Source organism: Marmota monax, unplaced genomic scaffold, assembly GCF_021218885.2.
Source record: "Marmota monax isolate L192 unplaced genomic scaffold, Marmota_monax_Labrador192_F-V1.1 WCK01_AAM20220418_F8-fsc00181, whole genome shotgun sequence".
Classification (NCBI taxonomy): Eukaryota; Metazoa; Chordata; class Mammalia; order Rodentia; family Sciuridae; genus Marmota; species Marmota monax.
Window position 1 is genome coordinate 12,836 of NW_026694276.1, and position 25,818 is coordinate 38,653.

At 41.7% G+C, this 25,818-nt stretch overlaps 1 protein-coding gene and 1 long non-coding RNA gene across 7 annotated transcripts in view; one reads left to right on the top strand and one right to left on the bottom strand.

Moving 5' to 3' along the window:
• The first annotated feature begins 10,174 nt into the window (after positions 1-10,174).
• Positions 10,175-16,350, top strand: LOC124108658 (uncharacterized). Of its 3 annotated transcripts, none has more exons than XR_009228845.1 (3): positions 10,175-10,286; positions 14,189-14,473; positions 16,019-16,350. It is a non-coding gene; the product is annotated as an uncharacterized LOC124108658 (long non-coding RNA). The 3 variants fall into 3 exon arrangements; XR_009228847.1 differs by lacking the exon at positions 10,175-10,286 and adding an exon at positions 10,297-11,311; XR_009228846.1 differs by lacking the exon at positions 10,175-10,286 and having other exon boundaries at positions 12,322-14,473.
• Positions 16,351-21,846: 5,496 nt separating this feature from the next.
• The window catches only part of LOC124108723 (protein pitchfork-like), a 34,506-nt gene continuing 30,534 nt past the window's right edge, over positions 21,847-25,818 (bottom strand). For all 4 annotated transcript variants that reach the window (XM_058586308.1, XM_046467267.2, XM_046467265.1 and 1 more), the window contains exons 4-6: positions 25,349-25,476; positions 23,140-23,257; positions 21,847-22,086 (exon numbers count right to left, since the gene is read on the bottom strand). In XM_058586308.1, coding sequence (XP_058442291.1) covers positions 22,018-22,086; positions 23,140-23,257; positions 25,349-25,476 — 315 coding nt within the window. In that variant the 3' untranslated portion in view covers positions 21,847-22,017. The remainder of the gene's footprint in view (positions 22,087-23,139; positions 23,258-25,348; positions 25,477-25,818) is intronic.

Consider the following 25,818-nt stretch of genomic DNA (forward strand, 5'->3'; position numbering starts at 1 on the left):
TAGAAGGATGCCCAGATATGCTACCTGTCTTAGTTAAAGTACGAGGAACTGCAGGACAGATTTCAGTTGAGTATGCAGTTTGAGAAGGGCTGCTGTAGGGCTAAGAGCCATGAGTAGGACACCGAGACACTGCGTGCACCTGGTACACCTGCAGAAAAGCTAAGCAGTTTCTGTCATCTTGACACTGACCTCCCCCATCACCACTGGTCCCTTCTGTGTTTCTTTCGCTGTGTTTCAGAATGCTTAAAGGCTTCCTTACCCTTAAAAGAAAAAAACAGGTGAGTTAGGGAGCACTAGCAGTACTGCTAGTGCTGAAGCTGGTACCTTGGGTCCCAGACTCTGTTCTACCTCTGATTCATTTTCAGTTCCAAATCTGTACAACTGCATTGAGTTTCTGAGTCTGAACTTACTCCTAGGCCTTAGAACTCTCATGTGAGCTCAGGGAAGTTCCCAATAGTTCATGGCAGGTCAGTAGTGGAGCTGTTCTTTGAAAGCCTCCCAACCCTACTATGGGTTTCTAGAAAGCCCATGGAAGGCTGCTAATATTTCTTTTATTCTGGACTCTCTTTCAGTGATAAGGGCAGAACCCCAGGCTGTGATTCCAAAACAAGGCTGCCCCTGTCCCTCTGAGGACTTGAAGGGCTAGGACCACAGCAGTGGTCGGGTAAGGGTAGGGACATGGAATAAAACCTGTAATTCAAGTCTGAGGTCATGAAGGAGAAAAAACCATGGACTTGGAAGTCAGGAAATGTCTAGTGTGAGCTTTACCATTAACGTGCTGGCGGCTTTAAGAAAGTCACTTAAACATATAAGAAATCTAAATTGGCTAAATACTGTAATTACAAGTCAAAGATTACAAATGCATTTTCTTTCTTAAGAAAACATTCATGTATATGCTGCTTATAAAAGACATATCTCAAAGACACAGCAAAATTGAAGTAAAAGAATGGAAAAATACATCATGTAAACACTAAGAGAAGGTTGGAGTAGCTCTACTGATATCCAATAAAGTAGTTTTAAAACAAGAAGCATCCCAAGAGATTAAAAAAAAAGAAAATATCATAATAATAAGGGGCCAATCAAACAGGAAGATATCACAATTCTAAATTTCTATGTATTCAGTGTTCCCAGCTTCAAAATAGATAAAACAAAATTTGACAAAACTCGGGACAGAAATAGACAAATTCACAATCATGGCAAGGGATTTTAAAGTACCTCTCACAGTAACAGAATAAAGTTGAAGCCAATAAGTATCTAGATATGAACACATCATTAATAAATGATGCACAAAACATTATATACAGAGTTATACAATTCTCTTCAAATGCACATGAAAGAAGGAAGGAGGGAAGGACCTTTGTTTTCAGAGAGCTTGCGTGATTTAGAGCACACACAGTTGGAAAATAACGAGGAGCTAGAATCTAGCAGGTAGTACTCATAACGTGTGTACAAAATACAGCTGAAAGTGTTGATTTGCAAATGATAAATCAGGCAGGAGAGATTTTTTAAAAGGCTTCTTTTTGGTAAAAGGTGAGTCACTAGTTGGAGGGAAGAGGAGGTGCAGCCCCCAACCTCTATAATCTTATAGTTGGACACTGAAGTTCACAGTAAACCCTGTAGAAATGCACCTCCATCAAACTATTTCTTCATTCCTCAATTTAATACTTACCTAAGATACCTAAGTATGTCAGGTGCCATGTGGGTGCCTGGCAATTAAGACACAGTGCTCATCATGACGGGTACAGACAGGTAAAAAGAAAATTATAGTCTGGTAAATTAATTGCTACAGGTTAGCCCCAAAGAAAAGGAATCCAGCATCTAGATTTAAGGGGTTCAAAGTAAATGACCAGGGGTAGGAGGAGAGAATCAAGAAAATATTTCTGGAGAGGATTTTTGTTAATGGTATTGAGGTACAATAAGGACAGCAGAGACACATGGGAATGAGTCAACCCGGAAAAATAATGCAAAAATTCACCACTAAAAATAATAAAATGCCTCTCTTATGCTGATGAGATGGAAAGATGTCTGAAGAAGTGAAAAAAAGCAAGATACAAAAGAGTATGCTTCTGTATGTATAAAATACAGGAAACAGGATCAATAGATTATTCTGAAAAAAAAAAGGGGGGGACTACAGGACAAGTGGGAGCAATTGGAAGAACTGGCCACAGTACTTTTTAGCTCTTTGCCTTGGAAAGTGCATCTGCTTCCCCTTGAACCTGGGCTGGTCCTATAATATGCTTTGATTAATAGAGAGCAGCTGAAGTGAAATGGTGAGTTCTAAGCCTTGCCCTGAAAAGGCTGTGCAACTTTTACTTTCAGATCCTTGGAAGCCAAGACTGCCACGTGACCACATGAGGGATGACAAGACACATGTGGCTAGTGGCTCCTAGTCATCCCAGCTAATCCCCAGAAGTCAAGCCATCTAGTTGACCACAGCTGACCACACACCTGACTTAGCCCAGGCCAGAAGTATCTACCTCATCCCAGCTCAAACTGCAGACCCACAGAATTGTGAGCTAAATAAATTGTTGCTGATTATTTTTTTTAAATTTTCACTTAAAATTTTTGAAATTGTGTTTAAAAAACACATAACATAAAATTAGCCCATTTGTTGTTAAGTGTACAGTTCAGAAGTGTTAGCAATGATCACATTGTTGTGTAACAGATCTCTAGAACTTTTTCATCTTGCAAAACCAAAACTCTATACCCATTAAAACCCAGATGCCCTTCAATAGATGAATGGATAAAAAAAAAATGTGGCATTTATACACCATGGAGTATTACGCAGCACTAAAAAATGACAAAATCATAGAATCTGCAGGGAAATGGATGGCACTAGAGCAGATTATGCTTAGTGAAGCTAGCCAATCCCTAAAAAACAAATACCAAATGTCTTCTTTGATATAATGAGAGCAACTAAGAACAGAGCAGGGAGGAAGAGCAGGAAGAAAAGATTAACATTAAACAGATACATGAGGTGGGATGGAAAGGGAGAGAAAAGGGAAATTGCATGGTAATGGAGGGAGACCCTCATTGTTATACAAAATTACATATAAGAGGTTGTGAGGGGAATGGGAAAATAAACAAGGAGAGATATGAATTACAGTGGATGGGGTAGACAGAGAAGATGGGAGGGGAGGGAGGGGGGATGGTAGAGGATAGGAAAGGTAGCAGAATACAACAGTTACTAATAGGGCATTATGTAAAAATGTGGATGTGTAATCGATGTGATTCTGCAATCTGTATTTGGGGTAAAATTGGGAGTTCATAACCAACTTGAATCTAATGTATGAAATATGATATGTCAAGAGCTTTATAATGTTTTGAACAACCAATAAAAAATAAATAAATAATTAATTAATTAAAAATAATAATAATAATAAAAAAAACAATTCCCCACTTTCTCCTACCCCCATTCCTGGTTGGCCAATCTACTTTCTGTTTCTCGGGTTTTGACTGCTCATAAAAGTGGATCATAAACTATTAGTCCTTTTGTTACTGGCTCATTTCAGTCAGGATAATGTCCTCATGTTTTATCCATATTGTATCATGTGAATTTGTTGCTATCTTAAGCCATTATATTTTGGAGTGCTTTGTCACACTGCAAAAGTTAACTAATGCAAAAAGGTTAGTTACTAAGTCTTCAATCTGGTGTGTATTCCACACTTACAATATAATTTAGTGTGGAATAATCATTGATCAAGTGCTCAGTAGCCACCTGTGACCAGTGGCTACCACATTGGACAACACAGCTCTGGAAGGACCAATAGAGAGCTAAAATCTGCCTTTCATTTGATAAGCTTCCCATAGGTCTCCTTTGGTTGGTTGCATTTTGGACTTAAGCCCTCCTTTTCTCTTTAGGGTGCTGTAGGAAGCATCCACCGTTGTGTAGGGATATCATTCCTCACTTATACAGTGCTATGGTTATAAAAATTCTGGAAGGAAGTATATTTCTGGCCTTAAAATCTAAAATAAGTTCTGCTTGTCTTGTTGGTTTGTTCTGACTTTCTGGCCATTATAAATTGTGTAACAACTTTCATTTCCCATTTATCGTTGGCTATCAGGAATACAGAGTCAAATTTGTGGCCCACACATAGCATTTGAATAGGGTAGCATTTCCCAAAATGTGCTTAGTTTATTACTAGGGTGCAAAAATCTGGTGTTTAATAGAAAACATTCTGTGAAATGTTGCTAGCAGCTAACGGAAGACACACGTTGAATCCAAGCGATGACTCTGATAGCATTTTTTTTTAATGGAGTGGTGACAGAACGATAGTGAAGCAAGCGGGTGCTGATGGGAAGAATAGTGGATGACATTGAGAAACGAGGGCTTCGGGCTTTAACCCTTTGTTGCTGAGATAGTGGGGACAGCCCAACTATGATCACATGGTTGTGATCATACATAGTTAATTGTCGTTGTCCTACAACTGGACAGATAGTGGTGGCCTACCCGGTGTCCTCAGAACCATGTATTGTACTACTCTGGAGAGTTTCCAAGGGGCAGACCTGGCATTCCTTCCAGCCAGGTCCACACTGTGAGGGGAGAGAAGTGGGAGAATGGAGGAAAACAGCTAATCCTGAAATTAAGTGACCACCCCCTGAAACAGCTCGATGGGTCCCTGCTGTCACCATGCTTTAGAGGAAGGCTTGGAAAACTCTGTGAAAGGCCAGATAGGAGATATTCTAGGCTTTTCAGTCCTCACCATCTCTGTCTTAGTTTCTCAGTCTGCCATTATAGAGAGGAGACAGCCACAGACAATAGGTAAAGAAGTTGGGCATGGCTGTGTCCCAATAAAATTTTACTCCTGAAAACAGGCAGTGGTCTGGGTTGGACACATAGGCCATAATTTGTTGAGCCCTGCTTTAGAGTTCTTCCACCTGTACCCTTCCCCATGAGGTGAGAAGACTGTAGGGGCAGTCTTAAACCCACATGCTTTCTCTTCTAAACCAGGATCCAGGTACATAGGATTCCTGCCCCAATAGCACAAGTAACCTGTGTTGCCAGGGCCTGCACAGGCCTTTTTCTTCTCTGGGTTTATCATCATGGAGGGTGGACCACATACTAGTGTGCTCATGCCTAGCCCAGAGGCTCTTTGTGTGTGTGTGTGTATTGGAGGGTCAGATGCAGGTGAAATTTGGATGCAAAGCTCAAGATGTCCACAAGTATGTGCATAAGGTCCCTGGTCTGTGAGATAGAATGAAGGTGGGAAGAGAGGGGGGTTGTGTGGAGCTAACGGCTGAGCACAGTACTGCCACATTCTGGTGCGGAATTCTGCAGTCTGAGAATTCTAAATTAAAACTTGACCTTGAATGTGTATCTACTTCCCTCTGTCTATGCCAAGAAAAAAAAAGAGTCAAACTGGATCTTCTAGGTTGTTGTGCAGTCAAATTTGTTCATGTAGGACTGCAAGCCATATTTTAATAATATATAGCTTTTTTTGGTATTTAAACAGATGATAGAAAGCCTCCATTTGTTCTCTATCCCTGTGCCTCACAAATAGTAAGGGGTAGGACATCTGATATCACAGCATCAAGGATTGCACACACAGGCCACATTTGATGGAGAAAAATGATGTTGTTGATTGTGCTGGAGGGCATCAAGTCAACAGCTACAGGAAAACAAATCCAAGGCCAATCCAAGGTCTGAGATAAAGTCAGGAAAGACTTCCAAGGTCTGGGATAAAGTCAGGAAAGGCAGGGAAGAGAGATCTGGAGGCGAGTGTGGAGGGGAAATCCACAGGAGAATTCCTGCAGAGGCAACAGGCAGCAAGGTCACTTTGCCTGCTCCATTTTAATTTAAGCCTGGAAGGAAAAGGAAAATTCCAAAGGCCAAGTCAGTAACCTGATGCCTGAATCAAGTTGCTAAACATTGAGTTCTCAGAGGTAGAAGGCTGTTCCGAATCGTGTAGCCAGGATTTCTCAAGTGGCTGGACCCTTCTAGACAGCATAGCCAGTCCTCCTTGGTTATCTTCTGTGGTGGACCCTAGCCCTCTGCTTCTCCACCTTCTGCCCTAGAACCAATGCATCTTTGCATGTCTGGTTGGCCAATGATAGCCATCACCCCCACAGGAAGTTACAGGATGCACTCAGGAGCCTGGGGCTCAGGGATGGAGCAGCAGCAAAGCCACTGCCTTCAGGCAAGAGCATATCAATAATGATCATGGGACCTCCCCACCATGTAGACTAAGTTGGGGGAGGGAACATTAGTTAATGGCAGAGGTAGATTTCTCATTAGCCAGGTGAGTTGGGTCAAATTTATTCTGATTTAGAAAATTAAAAGAAGCTGATTTTTGTTATCAAAAACTATGGTGGCATCAATATTTATTCCCACTTTATGTGTGAAGAAAGTCCTTAGTGCACACTGCATTCAATAAATGGGAGCCAAAATTATTCTTATTATCCTAAGAGGCTGAGGATGCCTACCAACAGTATGGAACCATCCTGAGCACTAAGAAAACAAAGCAGTTAGAAAGGAGCATGAGAAAGGGTCAGTCCAAATCTGTGAAGATGATCCCCCTTCCCTGTCTCCTGTGCCTGGCTCTGCCCACCTCTCTGCTCTGTTAGGCCAGATTCGTGGGACCCCATTAGACCTCCAGGAGCCGAATCCGATGCAATCACACAAGAGTCTTTATTGCAAGCTCGAGCCTGGACTCACAACCCTTCCCAATGCAGCGGTCCCAGGGAGTGAGTCCTGGTCCTTTGTTCAGTGAGATTTTATAGGTTTTGGGGGGATACACTATGTGTCACAACATCACACAGCAAATCATTCCATACCGCAGGAAAGTCAAACAACGACTCTTAACATTGATTAGCACATTCACTGGCGGGAACAAGTTGGGTAGGGGTGATTGGTTAGTACAAGGGAGGGGTTCCATTGAACTGATTGGTTTAAGCCACGAGGGGTGTACATGCTGAACCACATGGTTTCCCAACATGTTATCAACCCCATAAACTACTTGGGGGTTATCTGGCATTCCAGATATTTTCTCTGTCTTATGCTGATTGGAGGTTGCTAGGGGGGTTGCTTTGGGTCCTCACCTAGCCTAACTGAGTCAGGGACACCTGGCGCCTCAGACCTCTCCTGTTATTTACAGACAAACAACTCAGCAGGGTGGGTAGGTGCTTAGGAGTGCTCTGTGGGTTTTTCCAAGGACAAGGGTCATGCCCCCTTCCTTAGGACAGGCCTTGAGGTAGAAGCTGCTGTTATTTATTCCTTTTTAAAAATGGAGTCACATTAGTTTTGTTGGTAAAGACGGCGCCCGGAGTGCTTCTCTTCCGGGAGCTCAGGTCCATGACCCACTGAATGGTGCGCGAAACTTCACCTCCAATCCCTGTGAATGGCGCGAACTTTGAATGGTGCACCTCCAATCCCTGAAGGGGCGCAAACTCTCAGCCAATGAAGAAGTAACAGCCCACTCACCCTGCTCCTCCTCATCCTGTGTTAAGCCCATAAATATCAATATCCTGGTCATGTTTGTTCTCTTACTCCCCTCTCTCTCCCCCTCCCCTCTCTCCTCCCCCTTCTCATCTCTCTTCCCTCCTCCTCTCTCTCTCTCTCTTCCCTCCTCCTCTCTCTCTCTCTCTTCCCCCTCTCCTCTCCCTTCTCTTCTGTGACTGGCCGCTAGGGTCCTGCTAATAAAATCTCGGACAGGTAAACGTTGTTTTGGCTTGTTGAGTTTACAGAGCTTTTCCATCGTCCTTTACAAGTTTCTCAGCTCCTACCACAGCCCCAGACTCTGTTACCTTCACGGTTCCTCTTGACTGCTTGGACAAGTGGGTAGGCACCCTGGCAGCTGGATTTTCCCGTGAAGTTGAGAAACTGATGTGACTCCATTTTTGAAAACAGCTTCTACCTCAAGGCCTGACCAAGGAAGGGGGCGTGACCCTTGTCCTTGGAAAAACCCACAGAGCACTCCTAAGCACCTATCCACCCTGCTGAGTTGTCTGTAAATAACAGGAGAGGTCTGCAGTGCCAGGTGTCCCTGACTCAGTTAGGCTAGGTGAGGACCCATAGCAACCCCCCTAGCAACCACCAATCAGCATGAGACAGGAAAAATACCTGGGGTGCCAGATGACCCCCCAAGTAGTTTATGGTGGTTGATAACATGTTGGGAAACCATGTAGTTTAGCACGTACTCCCCTCACAGATTAAACCAATCAGTTCAAATGAATCCCCCTCTTGTACTAACCAATCACCCCTACCCAACTTGTTCCCACCAGTGAATGTGCTAATCAATGTTAAGAGTTGTTTGATTTTCCCACGGCATGAAATGAATTGCTGTGTGATGTTGTGACGCACAGATTAAACCCAAAAATCCTATAAATCCTCACTGAACAAAGAACCAGGGCTCACTCCTTGGGGACTGCTGCATGGGAAATGGTTGTGAGTCCAGGCTCGAGCTTGCAATAAAGACTCTTGTGTGATTGCATAGAATTCCACTCCTGAAGGTCTATTGGGGTCCCATGAATCTGGCATTACAAAGTCGTCCGGGTCAGTGGACCACATCATGGCCCCTCTGAGGTTTAAATTCTTTAGAAATTGAACTTGTAGGAGGCAGAGAGGGACATAACAGAAATTAGAAGGGGCCTTTAAATGCCCATAACCAAGTCAGGTTCCGGTGAGGGTTTGAGCTTAGAATGCAGCTGCAGACTAATTTGGTTCATGAAGTTAGAGATGCCCTGAAAAAAAGGTGACCCAGGAGATTGGAGCCCATTATTAACTTCCTCTTTACCCTAGCTCACTGCAGTCCAGCATTCTTAGAAGCTGTGAAAACTCTCCAGATAAGGGTAGAAACTAGGAAGCCCTTAGCAAGACAAGTGGCCAAAGGCTGTTAATAACAATCTTGCCTCCTTCCTGCCCTAAGCTGGGAAGGCAAACCAATGTGTTACCCAGGTCTAAGGCTGGCCACCTCATAAATCTGAAGCCTCCTGGATGGTTAACCCATGAGAAGGACTAGAAGGTTTTGTCCTGAGAGCCGATGAGGTAGATGAACACTGGGACATCAGCAACATCTCGGGTGCTCCCTCTCCCTTCTCCTTTCTCCTCCCTTCTCTCCACTCCTCACTCTCCCACTTGTTTGCAAAGCTTTCTTGAATCTTTTCCATCTCTACTGCCTGTACCACAGGTGCTCACAGCTATAGCTTAGAGTCATTACTAGTGTTGGGCCATAGAGGACACTGGATCCCATCCTAGAGGCTGGGACCCCAGAAGCTTCTCTGTTTCAACTGTGATAGTCAAGCCAAAGTGACTCTATATTGTTTAGTAACTCCATTCTGTAAAACAACCATGCCAAATAGAAGGGTCACAGCTGGGGCAAGTTGTTCTTTTCCTTTTGCTATAGAAACTCTTAAGAACATGGAACTACCTAATGGAGCACTGTTTCTATAACTAGGGTAACGGGGCTATGTTTCTGTATTGGGGTGACTGGGATAACTGTGATTAGTTAAAGTTCCCGCTGCCTGACTGCACTCTCCCGCTTCTGTAACTTGGCTTGCTTGCCTTGGCTGGACCCCCAAACGTCCCTTTTGTGGTTTTCAGGATTATGAGGCGCACCCTTGCAATTGTTCAGGGATGATCAGGAGAACAGCTTTATGTTCTGTTAGTCGCCACAGGTGTTCTTCCATAAAGGCTTGATTCGATTATACGTGAGTGGTCTGGAAGTCAGTTATGAAACCCCAGGACATTGCTTTAACTATAACAATGGCACCAGGAAGGAGAGAGGAGAGAGAGAGAGAGAGAGAGAGAGAGAGAGAGAGAGAGAGAGAGAGAGCGCTCACCTCTACTCAACAAGGACAAATATAAACCCAAAAGCCATGCACCTAGGAACCCAGCTCCTCCAGCCACACTCTACCTGCCTACAGTTACCACCTGGTTAATCCCTAATCAGGAGATTAATCACTGACTTGATTAAAGTTCTCATAACCCAATCATTTCACCTCTAAACTGTGGGGAGCCATTCTCACACGTGACTGGGCAACTCCTGGTTTGGGTCTGAGGCACTCTGGCTAAACAGTGTCGGAGGTTTCCCGACCCTCTCCTGGTGCAAGAGAGCCTATCCGTGTGGGGTGTGACTTGACCACTGACCCTGACCTTGGAGTGCTGCCCCCCTCAACCTTCATTGGATGGAATTCTCCCCTGAATTTCGTGTTCCCCAATAAAAGGCTACTCCCTGGCTTGCTCTCTCTCTCCCTCTCCTGCTAGCCCTGAGTAATCCCTGCCGCCCTACTGGGTGGTTCGAGGTATGAGTTCAGAGGGAGAGCCGTCTCGGACCTGGTCATAGAAAAAGGTAACTGAGACTGTGTGTTTTATTTCGATCTCACTAGCTAACTTTTATGCCAAGAACCTCTTTAATGAAACCAGTGCGCTGGTCGCATGGTGGAATTTGGCACCCACGAGGGGGGCATTCTAGATTAGCTAGATTGAGTGGGAGTATGCTACAAAGATAAAGATAAAGGAATTGGTGACAATTTTGGGTCACAAAAGTACCTGGAAATATTGAAGGAAAGAGACGTTAAATTAATTAAACTGGGAAATTAACTTCTACGGATAAGGAAATGTATCTGACTATTTTAGACACTATAATTAATCAGAAAGGAAAACAGATAAAGAAAACTCAGTTAATACAATTCTTAAAGATTGTAGGCGAATTTTGCCCTTGGTTTTGTGAATAAGAGTCCCTAAATTTACTTACTTGGGAGAAACTAGGAAGAAAGTTACAAAAAGTTTGTCTTTCTAATGAATTACCTGGAGGCATAGATAGTATTCAAAAAACTTGGATGCTCTGGAAATTTGTCTTTTTGAATATATGGGCCAGAGTTCATGGCCCCCTGAAGATCTATTAAAAGGCATTCAGAGAGCTATTAGGTCTATTCAAATGGAAAATCCGCCTGAGGCTAAGTTAATTTCCTTTCCCTTGAGCCATTTAAAAACAAAGGCTCTAGGGGCTAAACCAAAAGTTAGCAATGTGACTTTAAACTTGCATGATCAGGCTAGCCCTCAGGGAAATTATAGAGAGGAAGGTCATAGAGAAGAAACCTCCACAGTCCTAGAAGGTCCTCCGGAAGAGATAGAAGAGGAAAATCTGGAAGAGATTCTTAGAGAGGCACAGAGTTCTTCTCCACTGCGTGGCTTAGAAGCCCAATTTCAAAATGGTGACAGCGCAGATTCTATCCATGACTCACAGTCCGAGGGAGAAGAATCAGACGTTGATATTCAGGACTTACAGAGAAATTTTAACAGGCTGCGTTTAACACCGCCTGCACAGGCTATTCGAATACGGCCATTACCTGCTAAAAGGACAAAATTTAACAGGTACTCTGAATTAACAATGACTTTTCTTACCCCGTTCCAGCGAGGTATTAAGAAAGCACAGGAAGCCGGGAAGATATTAGCGGTTTTCAACTTTTTCCAGTTTTTGAGCAAGTTAATGAGCAAGATCAGAGAGTTAGAGTTCATGCTGTAATCCCATTTAAAACCATTAAGGAACAAAAAAAGTGCATGCGAGATGTATGGTCCGAATACGCCTTTTGTACAGAGCCTGATAGATAATATTTGCTCGCAGCCCCTCCCGCCTAGTGATTGGATTTCGTTAGCTAGATCTTGTTTGAGTGGAGGAGATTTCTTACTTTGGCGTTCTTATTGGACTGATTTTTGTACTGAACAGGCAGAAAGAAATAGAAGACAGAATTTACAAACTCCAGTAGAAATGTTTTTAGGAACAGGTGAATTTGCTGATTTAGAAAGACAGTTAAATTATGAATTTGTAATATACGATCAAATAACTGATTGTGCGAAACATGCCTGGAAGCAGATAGTCTCAAAAAACCAATCCAATTTAGTTCTTACCAAAATCAGGCAAGGTGTGAGTGAGCCGTACTCAGATTTTGTAGCCCGATTGTACCAGACCGAAAACAGGTTGATTGGGGACCCGGGTGTGTGTGAGTTTATTGTTAAACAATTGGCATTTGAAAATGCGAATAAGTATTGTCAGGACGTTCTTAGGCCGCACCGTAAAAAGGGGACAGTTTCTGAGTTTATCCGCTTATGTTCTGAGATAGACTCTACCCATTTGCAGACAGTAGCCATAGCTGCGGCACTGAAAGAAATGTTAAAGCCGCAAGAATTAGTACGAAAGCCCCGCGGGAGATGCTATGTTTGCGGGAAAAATAACCATTTTGCGAGCGAATGTCGCAAGCGCAATTTTAAGTTCAGGGCTCCATCTACTGATGATAATAGATATTACAGGACTCTACCCCACGTGGCAGATCAAGATGGCGTGGATGAGCCCGCTTTCTTGTCTTCATTTCCACCTGGCTGGAACACAAACTTCTTGTCGGCCCTCCCCCCAGGCCAAGAATGAGGAAGTAGGTGATGGTCGTGCAATGTGACGTCATCGCGCCAACCATGGGGGCCGCCATCTTTAATTTTACCGGAGCGGAACAAACAGTTTCCATACAAACCCCTAATAATTTTCAAGGCTTTTAAGAGATATTAATTGGCTGGGGCCATCCTTAAAACTAACTACTTCTGAGATAAGTCCTTTATTTCAGATATTACAAGGAAATCCTTCTCCAACCTCTCCACGTCAGCTAACCTTAAAAGCTAAAACAGCTTTAAAGAGAGTTGAACATACAATTAAAAATGCACAGCTTACTAGAGTTGATCCTAAAGAAATAGTGTATTTATTAATATTTCCAACTGAGCATACCCCAACAGGAGCCATATGGCAAAGATTAGGAGTTATTGAGTGGATTTATTTATCCTACTCCCCTCAAAAAACATTAATTCCTTTTCATGATTCCATAGCTCAATTAGTAATTAAAGGCAGAACTAGGATTTTACAATTAATTGGATCTGAGCCTGATATCATAATTATTCCATTTTCTGTTCAACAGACTAATTGGCTTTTTCAAACTTCTAGCTTATGGCAGATAGCTTTTGCTGATTTTCCTGGACAGATAGATAGCCATTACCCTCATGATAAGATTATCCAATTTGCATCATTAACATCACTTATTTTTCCAAAGATTGTACGTGCACATCCTATAGATGAAGCTTTATCAGTGTTCACTGATTTTTCAAGCTCAGGTAAAGCAGGTTTTTATAGTTGTGTTCACACAGAGGTAATGCAAACTTGTTATACTTCTGCCCAAAGAACAGAGCTTCAAGCTCTGATTTGTGCCTTAAATTACTTTTCAAATGAGCCTATTAATATTTATTCTGACAGCTTATATGCAGTCGGAGTTACCAAAAATATTGAAACTTCAGTTATTGGGTATACTTCATCACAAGAGTTATTTAAATTATTTCATAATTTACCGAAGGCAGTGCTAATGCGAAAATACCCATGTTTCATAGGACACATATGAGCTCATACTAATCTTCCAGGACCTTTAGTTTCAGGTAATGACAAAATTGATAAATTAGTAAATTTGTCAACAGATGTCTTCATATAACTGTCAACAAGTTTCCCATTCCTTGCATCATCAAAATGCTTCTAGCTTACGTAAAAAATTTAATATTACCAGAAAACAAGCTCGTCAAATTGTAAGCCAATGCCCTAAGTGTGTTATTCACACTCCATCTCCACCATCAGGGGTAAATCCCCGTGGATTAAAACCAAATCAAATATGGCAAATGGATGTAACTCATATTCCTCAATTTGGTAAACAATGTTATGTGCATGTCATAGTGGACACTTATTCCAGATTTATTTTTGCCACAGCACGTACTAAGGAAAATACTCAACATGTAATTTCTCATTGCCTAGCAGCTTTTTCTGTGTTAGGGTGCCCTATGCAGATTAAAACAGATAATGCTCCAGCTTACATAAGCTCTTCTTTTCAACAATTTTGCCAAGAGTTTCAAATTAATCATAAAACAGGAATTCCTTATAACCCCCAAGGTCAAACCATTGTGGAACGAGCTCATTTATCTATTAAGCTTCAATTACAAAAGTTAAAGGGGGGAATAGGATTATGACTCCCCAAAATAGCCCCAATCATGCTTTGTTCATTTTAAATTTTTTAAACTGTGACACAGAAGGTCACACTGCTGCTGAGAGGCAAATGTCTCCCTCAGTAACAGGCCCTTTAGGCAGAGTTTTGTGAAAAGATTTACAGACCAGTCAATGGAAAGGCCCAGACCCAGTGCTTATGTGGGGCAGAGGTCATGCTTGTATCTTTCCAGAAAGTGCTTTTCGTCCTATTTGGGTGCCTGAACGCGCGATCAGACATGGAAGAGATAGAACCCAGATTCAAGTGACTGAAGATAGACCCGGAGGAGCCCCTATCCAAAAGGAAGAGATATTGGAAAAAGATGAAGAAAGACCAGATTGACCCAGCCGAAAATCTGATTTCATGGGAAGACGTGAAGAAGCTAACAACACAGGCTTCCCGAATACTTCGACTCCTAGGAAAGAACAGGACCCCAGTGATGATGGTAGCAACAGTAATTGCCCTGCTGGGCTGTCAGGTAAAGGGGGATCAAATAGACACTTATTGGACATATTTCCCAGATCCACCCCTGGTACACCCAGCTGTGTGGACTGGAGAATCTATTCTAGTATTTACTAATGACTCATTCATGATGGGAGGATTTACAGATACTCATATTACTCCCAATCATGTGACTAGATTTAATTATTCTGGCTACAGTGCCCAATTACCTTTGTGTTGGTCCCACGATAAACATGCTGGCTATCTGAAAGTATCATTAGAGGAAAAGACAGTGATTGGTAGACCTAGACTGACAAATAATTCTATTTATGGAGACTTAAAACCTTATACTAGATCAGTAATTAAGATGGGACTTTCCCATAACAAGCCAGTCATTTCTGCAAAACCTCCACGGATACCCCACTGTCCAAATAGTTCTACAATTGAGATTGGCACCTTTCCTAGATGGATGGATTGTGTAAATAAGGTGTCTAAACATAAGGTACAACATAAGGTGTCTAAAGATAGTGGGTATATTTTAGACTGGTCTCCAAAAATTGATAAGAGACAATTACGAAAAAATTCTGCTATGACGCCTGCAGGATTTGTTAGTAATATTTTGACTTATAGTGAAGGTGGTATTCAAAAGGATATTTGGCGCTTAATTGCTGCCTCAGAATTCTTACATTTTACAGAGAAGCCTTTACCAAAATTTGTTGGCAAGAACTGTAAGGAGGGATCTTGCTATGGCTTACGATCCTGTGTCCAGTCTCCTTATGTTTTAATTATTGGAAATGTAAAAGTTAAATGGATAGATGACAGATATATTGTTACTTGTAACAAATGTAACCTAACCAATTGTATTACTAGGTATAATGGAGGAAAAGGAGTGCTGATACTTCATCAGCCCTCTTTTGTTTTATTACCTGCTAATATTTCAGAGCCATGGTATGCTGATACTGGTTTACAAGTCTTGCAGCAAATTCATGCCCAGCTAGCAAGACCTAAATGTGATATTGGAATTATAATTGTTGGTGTTTTGGCGCTAGTCTCTTTTATTGCCTCCACTGTCTCTGCATCTCTGACATTGTCTCATAATATTCAGCATGCAAAATTTCTTAATAATTTAGCTCAAAATACTTCCAAGGCTCTGCGTAATCAAGTAAATATTGATGAAAGGATTGAGCCTAAATTAAATGCCTTAGAGGCGACTGTTTTAGACATAGATAATGAACTTTCAGCCTTAAAGTTTAAAGAGGGCTTAAATGCCATGCAAATTATAAATATGTGTGTGTTACAGCTGCCAAGTACAACGCTTCTCTCTGGGATTGGGAGAAGGTTAAAAATCATTTGTTAGGTATTTGGCAAAATAGTAATAATAGCTTGGATATTCTAGAACTTCATCACCATATCCAAGACATTCAAAATAATAGAGCTGATTTTTCGGATCCTTCTTCTTTGGTTAACCAAATATTGAAGGAGTTGAATGGATTCAACCCTGGAAATATTCTTAAACACTCGGCCTGGTACATTATTGGATTATTCTCTTTGCTGTTAATTCTCTTTTGTGTTGTAATTATAGGATGGCGAGTCTTCGGAACATGAATACAGAAACTCCCAAGAGTGAACCACTGCCTCTTTTTTAAGAAAAGAAAAGGGGGAATATGTGGGGAGCCATTCTCACATGTGACTGGGCAACTCCCGGTTTGGGTCTGAGGCACTCTGGCTAAACTATGTCGGAGCTTTCCCGACCCTCTCCTGGTGCAAGAGCCTGTCCATGTGGGGGTGTAACTTGACCACTGACCCTGGGGCCAATCACTGACCCTGACCTTGGAGTGCTGCCCCCCTCAACCTTCATTGGATGGAATTCTCCCCTGAATTTCTTGTTCCCCAATAAAAGGCTACTCCCTGGCATGCTCTCTCTCTCTCTCTCTCCTGCTAGCCCTGAGTAATCCCTGCTGCCCTATCGGGTGGTTCGAGGTGTGAGTTCAGAGGGAGAGCCATCTCAGACCTGGTCATAGAAAAAGGTAACTGAGTCTGTGTGTTTTATTTCGATCTCACTAGCTAACTTTTATGCCAAGAACCTCTTTAATGAAACCAGTGCGCTGATCGCATGGTGGAACTAAACCTTCTTGCATTGTCTCACACACGAGCTTTGGGGGAACACCTCACATCTAAACCATAACCCAAGGAAGATATCCTTGGGTTGGAAAGAAGAAACCATTCATTATGTCAATCAATCCTTCGAAAGTCCTGAGTAACTACCATGATCCAGTCTAAGCACTGTGCACACACTGTCTGTAGGCAGAGCAGTGAACTTGACAAACATGATCTCCACTCTTATGGACCTTACAGTATATCAAGGATACAGACCAAAACAAACCCCAAAAAAGTCTCAAGTATTTTCAAGTTGTGATAAGAGCTAGGATGGAAGCAAATAAGATGGTCAGGGAAGTCTTCTCAGGGGAAGTGATATTTAAGTTGTGATATGAATGAAAAGGAACCAACCACACAGAGAGCAAGGAGAAGGGTGTTCTGAGGAAGTGGAAATTGTATCAGCAAAGGCCCTGAGGCAGGAAAGACCTTAGTCCTGCTACACACAAAAGCTTAGCAGGAAAAGGAATTCTGCCCAAAGTTCCTGGTCTCCCCTTCTTTGGGGATTACCATTAATTCTGACTCGACTCTCAGTATCTCTTTGTTGCAAGTTATGCTTTACCAAAACTTGTAATACTTGTATACCGAGGCATATTTTTTATACAAAGGGATGATTGCTGTGAGCAGAAAGTAGCCCAAGAGTTGCTTACTACAGGCAACAGACAATAAAGACAATCACTTGAATCTACCCTCTTTCCAGGAAATGCTGGAGGGGTTTGATGAAGCAGCTAAAAAACTAGGACACCCAGGATGCTTATCAGAACATCTGCTGGCAGAGGGAGCACTACAGCTCATGAAACTGCAGACCCTGGGGAGTGTAGTGGGTCTCTTGGAATCTCCAAGTCCTAGAGCAGAGATTCCTAGACTATGTGGTGGAGAGCATCCAAATAGTTAAGTGAATATAACATTAGGGAAGTTAACCTTCAATGACAAAGAAGTTTGGGAACTTGGTGGCCTTGGCATAAGGTTATGGTCCCTTTAAATTGTCACTATGGTGAGATGGTCACTGTGTGGAGGAATGAGACTCAAGACCATAGAAAATCCTTATAATGGCAACCTCATTAGCAATTTCTTTTGAAAAAAAGCTGTATGATCATGGAAACTATTATTGACAAAACAGTAGAACTACTCACCTGATTCTTGTGGTCCTACAGATCCCTGTTTCTGAGACCCCCATGCTCTAACAACCCACAGTTGGTCTTTTGCTCCAGGAAGCAGGACCACATGGCTCTACTTGTTATCATGGGTTTCCCACCATTACCATATCTTACTCCTTAGTTATCCATGAGGAAATGACCTGGTGATTGTGTTGGCTCTGGTTCTGGACTCCTCAACTTCACTAGCATGTCACCTATAACTACCTTGGTAGCTGGGACTCATCCACAGGACACAACAGTCCTCTGCACATAGCCCCAAAGCTATAAATAATAAGTTTTGTTATACTCTTATAAATAGCTAGAGAGGATTTCAATAGTCTAGGATTTCAAATAATTGGATCTCCCTTCCAACCTGAATAGTGTTTACTTGAATCCTATGCTGATAGGTGAATGACCACACATAGGATTCACAGATCAAGGTGACAAGCATTAGTTCAATCATGTAAGAAAGGAAACCTTTAGTCTTATGCAGAGGGGAGACGGTAGGATTTGGGGAGAGTCTTGCTAATGGATTAAGGCTTTCTTTGGGGGGACAATTGCTACACTTTGGTCATCAAATGCAACAGACACTGTTGATGAACCAAGGTGTGTTACCTTCCCCAGGAATGTTCCATGGACCATTGGAAAGACAAGGGGGTCCCTGCAGAAAGGTTGGTTATGGGATTCCCCACCCATGGAGAGCCTCCCACCTAAGTGCTTCTAACCCCTCAGCTGGTGCCCCAGTCTCTGAAGCAGAGTTATCTGGCACTTTCACATGTGAGACAACTCCTAGGCTTACCATAAATTAACTAATGTGGCTTAAAATGCATCAGGGGAAATTCTTTTTTTTTGGTGCTGGGGATCAAACCCAGGTCCTTGTACATGTGAGGCAGGTACTGTACCAACTGAGCTATGTCCCTAGGGGAGATTCTTTCATGTTCTAAGTCACTGCGCTACTCTTCTCTGGAGTCCCTAAACCCTGGTTTCTCATTGCTGGCAGCATAAGCAGCTTCATGGCTATAGAATATTTACTTAGGAAATAAAAAAATGATCTGCATTTCCCTTTCAGGTTTTAAAACACCATCTTTTCCATAATCCCAAAGTAATACTAAATTCTATTCGGCTCTCATAAATAGCTAGAGAAGAATTTCAAATAATCTGATCTCCCTTCCAACTTGAATTGATTGTGCTCACTTGAATCCTATGCTGAAAGCAGGCTGACTGGCAAGCAGTGTTTGCCAAAGGCCCAGAGGGAAGAACCACCTGAGTGCATCTGAGTGCGCTGTTTTCCTCAAATAACCTCTGGGTACAGGTTAGCCGGAATGGCACTCGTCTGTAGCCTGGCATCAATTTGTAAATTTGTCTTGTCTCATAAATTTGTCTCTTCACTTTATGAGACGAGATTTTCTCTAAAGAACATGTGAGATTAATGTTGTTTCCATGATGTCCTCTTCTCCATCTCCTTCCCATTTCTTCCTAGTTTTCCTCCCATTTCAGTTCTTTCTCTTCCAGTGTGACATTGGTCGGTGACGTGCTCTTTTCCTTCTTCACCCCACACCTACAGAGCCACACATTCTGAGTGGAACCACAGATGCCTGGATGGAAGACCAAACGTCCCCCAAGCTGACGAAGGCACTGAGTGGCTTGGCCAGGACAATGCTAAGGATTACACTATGAGGTACGAAGACTGAATAAATTACAGTTCTGGCTCTGATGCCTGCATTCCGCAGGGACCTATTTTCCTAAGATCTGTGGTTTTGAGCTTTTAAATATGCACAGAGGAAGGGCAGACTAACCTCATTATTACTTACTTTTTCCTCAAGCCACAAAAATATGATTAAATGTAATTTATTATTTAATAATATGCTGGTTAAAATGTCACAGAGTACATGAAACACACTGGAAGACTTTAATGTGATTTAAATCAATTTCCAAATTTTGCTGAGTATGAATCTCTCCTAGTACATGTGCATGGTTATAATCCTGCTGCAATTGGCCATTAAATTCCACTTTGTCACAGATTTTCTTGTGCTGCACATCAAGCTACATCCTCCAGGATTTCATGCAGTCTCTATGTTATATCAATCTCTCTGTTATATTGGAACCCCTACTTCACTAAGCACTATGATTTTACTAAATGAACCTCCCCAAAATCTTGTAAGCCTCTTGAACAAATACAAATATAAAATACATATGGCCCACTACATTTTGTCTTTGGTACTGGTTTTATTTATTTATTTATTTATTTCCTTTTGGGGTCCTGGAGATCCCCACACTTGCACATGCTAGGTAAGCACTCTCCTACTGAGCTACACTTCCAGGTCTCATGATATTTTTTTCTTAAGTATTTGTGCCATTGTTAACAGTTTAGAACTTTAGGAGACCCTGAATATTAATTGAGGTTCTATTACAATTTATTTTTGATCAAGTCAGATTACTATTTTATTATTTAACAGGATGTGTTTCCTACTTTCTTTCTTTCTTTGTATGTGTGTGGGGGGCGCTGGGGAATGAACCCAGGGCCTTGCCATGCTAGGCAAGTGCTCCGCCACTGAACTACACCCCCAGCCCCAGATTACTATTTTAGGAAAGAGAGTTTCCTTCCCTGGGAAAAGCTTTGAGAATATGGACCAAGCAGTGGGAAAGATGTTCCATCCTGCTGTCAATCAGTTCCTAAGAAGGGGCAAAAGATCTTGGATCAGAAACAATGACAAGTGCTAAATTATTGTCTCTGAATCCACCTGCATGTAAATATATGGATGCACAGGAGAAAAGGGAGGGCAGTATGTGGGAGGGGTGGTAAGAGTTCATCCTGACTCTCAAGTCATCAACTCTTCTCCACAGGTTAACAGAAACCATTCAACCATCAGATTGAAAGATGTCTAAGTACTGGGTAAGTTCTAAGCCTCAGGTACCTTAACATTCCAATTTGGTTTCCTATAGAGACTTTTCTGACCCTCACCATTATGATTTCAGAAGACCTTGGCTCTTCTGGACTTAGTCTTCTCCAAGGTCATTCACCCAGGAGGTTTTTGTCTATCCTTTTCTCCAGCTAACCCTTGCTGTTGCTCTGGGGTGGCTCTCAGGGTTGTAGTGGGCTGGAACTTTTCGGTGGCCACTATCAGCTTCTCACTCTTTGAAATCCAGACCCTTTCAGAGTTTGGGGGATAATTACTAAGAGGTCTAAGTGGGTACAAAAGGACTTACCCATTAAAAAATAAGCTAGAAATCTGGGTGTATGGTGGCACACATCTGTAATCCCAGTGACTTGGGAGGGCTGAAGCAGAAAGATTGCAAATTCAAGGCCAACCTCAGCAACTTTGTGAGAACTTGTCTCAAAATAAAAACAAAAAGGGTGGGGGATGTAGCTCACTGGTAAAGTGTCCATGGGTTCAATTCCCAGCACCTCCTACTGGGGAAAAAAAAAGATAAAGTAGACCACACTTAATGCCAATCGTGAATAAATTACATTTTGAGAGTTAATGTAGAAAATTAAGAAGCTTACCTACCAGACCAGAGTATCTGGGTAAGTACTTTATACATGGCTGCTGCTTTGTGATCTTTATATCCTTGGGCTAGCTATTAGGCTCCAGATGTCATTCAGACTGAAGGGCAGTCAACCTGGGGAGGACTCAGACTTCTGGCCAGCCTCAAGGAACTAGTATATCAGTGTAAGTTGAATCCCAATATGTTCCAGTGCCTACCACTGACTGACATGGAGTTAATGACTTCAATATATATGTTGACTAACAGATTAAATAGATGATGTAGTCGGAGGGGGGAATTTTTGGTTCTCTGTGTTTTATGTTCCTCTGGGAAAGGCAACCTACTCAGGGCCTTCCTACTCCACACTAAAGCTTGGAAGAGCTCCTAAATCAGGAATGTTTTAACCCACTTTTAAGCATCCTCCATGTCTAGCAAGCCCACATCCCATCCAAGCTCTTGATACATGTAGGCCAACAGCTACATATTACCAGAGCTAGTTGTAGAACATATAAGGCTGGTCCCTGGGAGTTGTGAATAAAGGGCAAGGGCCCCAGAGTATTTCACTCAAATGAGACCATCCACCTGAACACCCACCAGGAACCCCCAGATCATAAACCAGCAGCAGGAGACAGAACACTTGGAACCAGTTTTTATGCTCAGAAATCTCAGTTGTGAGGCCCTTAACACGTTCTGGGCCCAGGGCTGAAAGACATGAGGGCCGTGGTGATGCAGACCAAGAGCAGCTCTGTCCTCTATTCTGAAGAGTCTGTGATCAGGAGAAGCATGTGAAGGAAGTGATCACTGCTCAATCGTAAAACAGGCTTAAGTAAGCAACTCGGTTCCGATGCTTTCTAAATTCTTTGTCTGTGGACAGCTGCAATGAAAGACAATGTTCTAATGAGAATCCTCTGCCTTCCTGTGTGTGTGTGGCACTGGGGATTGAACACAGGACCTTGCATGCAAAATTGAAGCATACATTCTAGCTGTGTGGCCCAGGTAAACCCCAGTTTCTAGTAATCCAGCCTTAGTCATTTTCTCAACATTTGTGCACATCTACATTTATCATCTCACTATGATAAAAAAAAAAGTTGCTTGGCTTCTTGAAGACACAGATTATATGTCTAATTCTTGAATGTTACCTATATGTCTTAGCACAATTGTATTAATATGTTATATTAATTATTAATGTTACCTATATGCCTTAGCACAATTATATGAATTCCGCAAATATAAATATTTGCGGAATTAATCCTAAATTCCACTAGGAAAGAAGGGTACTTCAAGAAGTATGATAGCTAGCATGGACGGAAGCATATGTTATCTTTACTATGTTAAATGCTTTTATACATTCTCTCCATTATTAATCTTTACAACCATATCAGATCAACTCTGTTATTATTTCATTTTAAAGGTAAGAAAACAGATGCTTAGAAAAGTTCAAGGACTTGCCTAAGATCACATAGCAAGTCTACACAGGAGCTGGTATTTGAACTCAGGCAGTATTATCCCCAGAGTCTGTGCTCTTAACCAGAGTGCTCTATAACCCTCCAATCATTTAACACTCAACTTTATGTAAGAAAGAGCACTGCATTAGGAGTCAAAGGTCTGGATTCCAGTTGTAGAACCTGTATGAATCAATCTTCCTGGGTTCCAGTATCATCCATTGTCTTAAAGGGATATTTAACCTACTCCAAAAGATGACTTGATGAACAAATAAGAAAACATGACTTTAAGTCAGTCCTATACACTGTTAAAAATGTATTGAAACTATGTAACTCTCTCAAAAGGATCCTCATATTTCTATGCACACAAAATTGTGCATATAATTTCAGGGACCATGAACTTCATTTACAAGCTTCTGGTTATTAACCCTTGATATATATGAACATATTGGATAGAGTGATCTACAGAAATCCAATCTTATTACCTCAGCTTTTAGAGTTCTTTTCTGTAGACTTGGAACCTGAGCCCAATCTGGAGATCCAAATTTCATTGGCCAAGTAATTTTTGGGAATGGCTTTTTCTCTGGATTGTATGTACCAGGCCTAGAAATAAAAAAAATACAAACATCATGTCTAATGAGTCAGTGGCATAGGACAAACTCCACTAGTAGGTAGCATGGCCATCGCTGAAGTAGGTTTAACCTCTTGGGACAAGGCAATAGAATGATTAAGTTTTTAATGCTGGGCAAGCGTGGGGTTCTTTTGCTTGTTAATGAATTTCTTATTAGCTAAGGTAAAGACTGCTTTTAAAAAATATTTGTATAATTCAGTGTTCTGAGCTGGGCACCAGAAGATCTCTAAAGAGGTGTTGATAGAAGAGATCCTTGATAATGGTAAATTAGTTCTTTGATTTGAAGTTGGTGGTTAAAAATGCTGAAACAATCAATCTGCAATCTAGGGACATCAAAGCGGAACCAATTAAATTTCTTGGCCATGGATTATTTAGAATTGCCTTTGTTCCTCAAACTTGTGTCTTTTGAAAACTACACTGAGATTTCTTCTCGCTCTAGTCAGAATGGCAATTATCAAGAATACAAGTAATAATAAATATTGGCGAGGATGTCGGGGGAAAGGTACACTCATACATTGCTGGTGGCACTGAATGTTGGAAAGCAGTATGGAGATTTCTCAGAAAACTTGTAATGGAACCACTATTTGACCCAGTTACCCAATCATGGCATATACCTCGAAGACTTAAAATCAGCATATTATAGTGACATGGCCACATCAATGTTTATAGCAGCTCACTTCACAATAGCTAAGCTATGGAGCCAACCTAGATGCCCTTCACCACATGAATGGATAAAGAAAATCTGGTATATATACATATGTAATATGTCTCAGCCATCAGGAAGAATGAACTTTTGTAACTCCATATCATGTACAACCACAAGAATGGGAAGTTATGCTCCATGTATCTATGATATGTCAAAATATATTCTACAGTTATGTATAACTGAAAAGAACAAATACAAAATTTAAAAAAAATTATCTTCGGGTGTTAATTCTACTGTAGTGGACATGGGGGTCAAGATTCAACACTTCAACTTTCTTAACACAAACTTGAAAAAGTTACTTTCACTGTATGATCTTTGGACTTCTCATCAGTAAAAGAAAGACCCTGACCCTTTGCTGTGCAATTTCATACATTCCCAGTCGTTTCCGAACACATTAAGAATAAGCCCCTTGACCCCCAAAGTCCTCTCTACTCTACCTGCCCCTCCCTCTCTTCTCTTCCTTCTTGCTCACTGCCCTCTAGCCATAGGAGCCTTCTTCTTCTTTCCCTCACACCAAGTTCTTCCCAATTTACAGCCTTTGCACTTCCGACCTCTTCTGCCTGGAATGCTCTGTCTCCAGATCTTCCCAGGGCTGGCTCAATCTTGTCACTCAAAAATCAGATCAAGTGGATGTGCTCAGAGCATCCTTTCTTAACCACCCACTGCCTTCACATCATGGTCCTGTTTAAAGTTTCTCATAGCACCTTTCCCGGTCACTGTACTTTTTGGTTTGTCCACAACAGCCCCAGCTCATGGTTGCTTCCCTTTCACTCTCAGAAGTGTCACAGTTGGACAGATAAATTACATGGTCACCGTCTTTACTACTACTGGTATTTCCTTGTGTATTTACTTCTCATCTATTTGGACTCTAGACTCCAAGCTCAGAACCTCATGAGGTGGGTTTACTGCAAGAACTTTGCAACCTACTAAGTACAAACTACAAAGTAGCCAGGTGTCATGGCACAGATCTGTCCTATCAGGGACTCAGGAGGCTGAGGCAGGAGGACTGTGAGTCTGGGGTCAGCCTAGGTGACTTAGTGAGATTCTGTCTCAAAATAAAAATGTAAATGGGGCTGGAGATGTGGCTCAGAGATTCATTCTCCAGTACTGGGAAAACAAAACAAACAAAAATAAACAAACAAACCCAAACTATTTGGCATCTTGATAAATACTGACTGGATGAATAACTGTGATTTTGCAATTACACAAGGCCAGAGACCTGGGAGATAACAGGATTAAATCTTTAAAGATGGGTGGTTTCTTATTGAGTGGGATGGTTTTGTTATAATCACTGATTTATGGACTTCTTTTCCTATTGCTTACTGATGAACTATACTAGAGAAAAGAGGAGACATACCCAGGGAAATTGTCTTTTGTATAGCTCTGAAATCGAGGCATCAAGGCATTAAATGGAACAAAACTTTGCTTTGTTTTTTCCTTCCAATTTTCTACTCTCTGGTACTTGCCTGGGTGAAGTGTCAATTCCTATTACCAAGAAAAAAATTCAATGTGTTAAAGGGAGACATACCTACACAGAAATGCTTGCAGTTCAAAAAACCTCAACTGTCCTTTTCCTATTTATACATCAGCTATGGTTCAGCCATTTCAAGATATACAAATAGGCTTATGTGGATAGAAAACCAAGCTATAGATGTGAGTCAGTCATGCTGGATGTATAAACCTAGGATGAGCAGAGGACCAAGACAACTTTTGCAGTCACTATGCCCCTGGTCCCACTGAGAAATTTTGAGAGCCAGTATCCCTTGAGTTTCCATGAAAGTAAACATCCAATCATAGTTTTGGATCCTTGATCCAAGGATGTAGCTC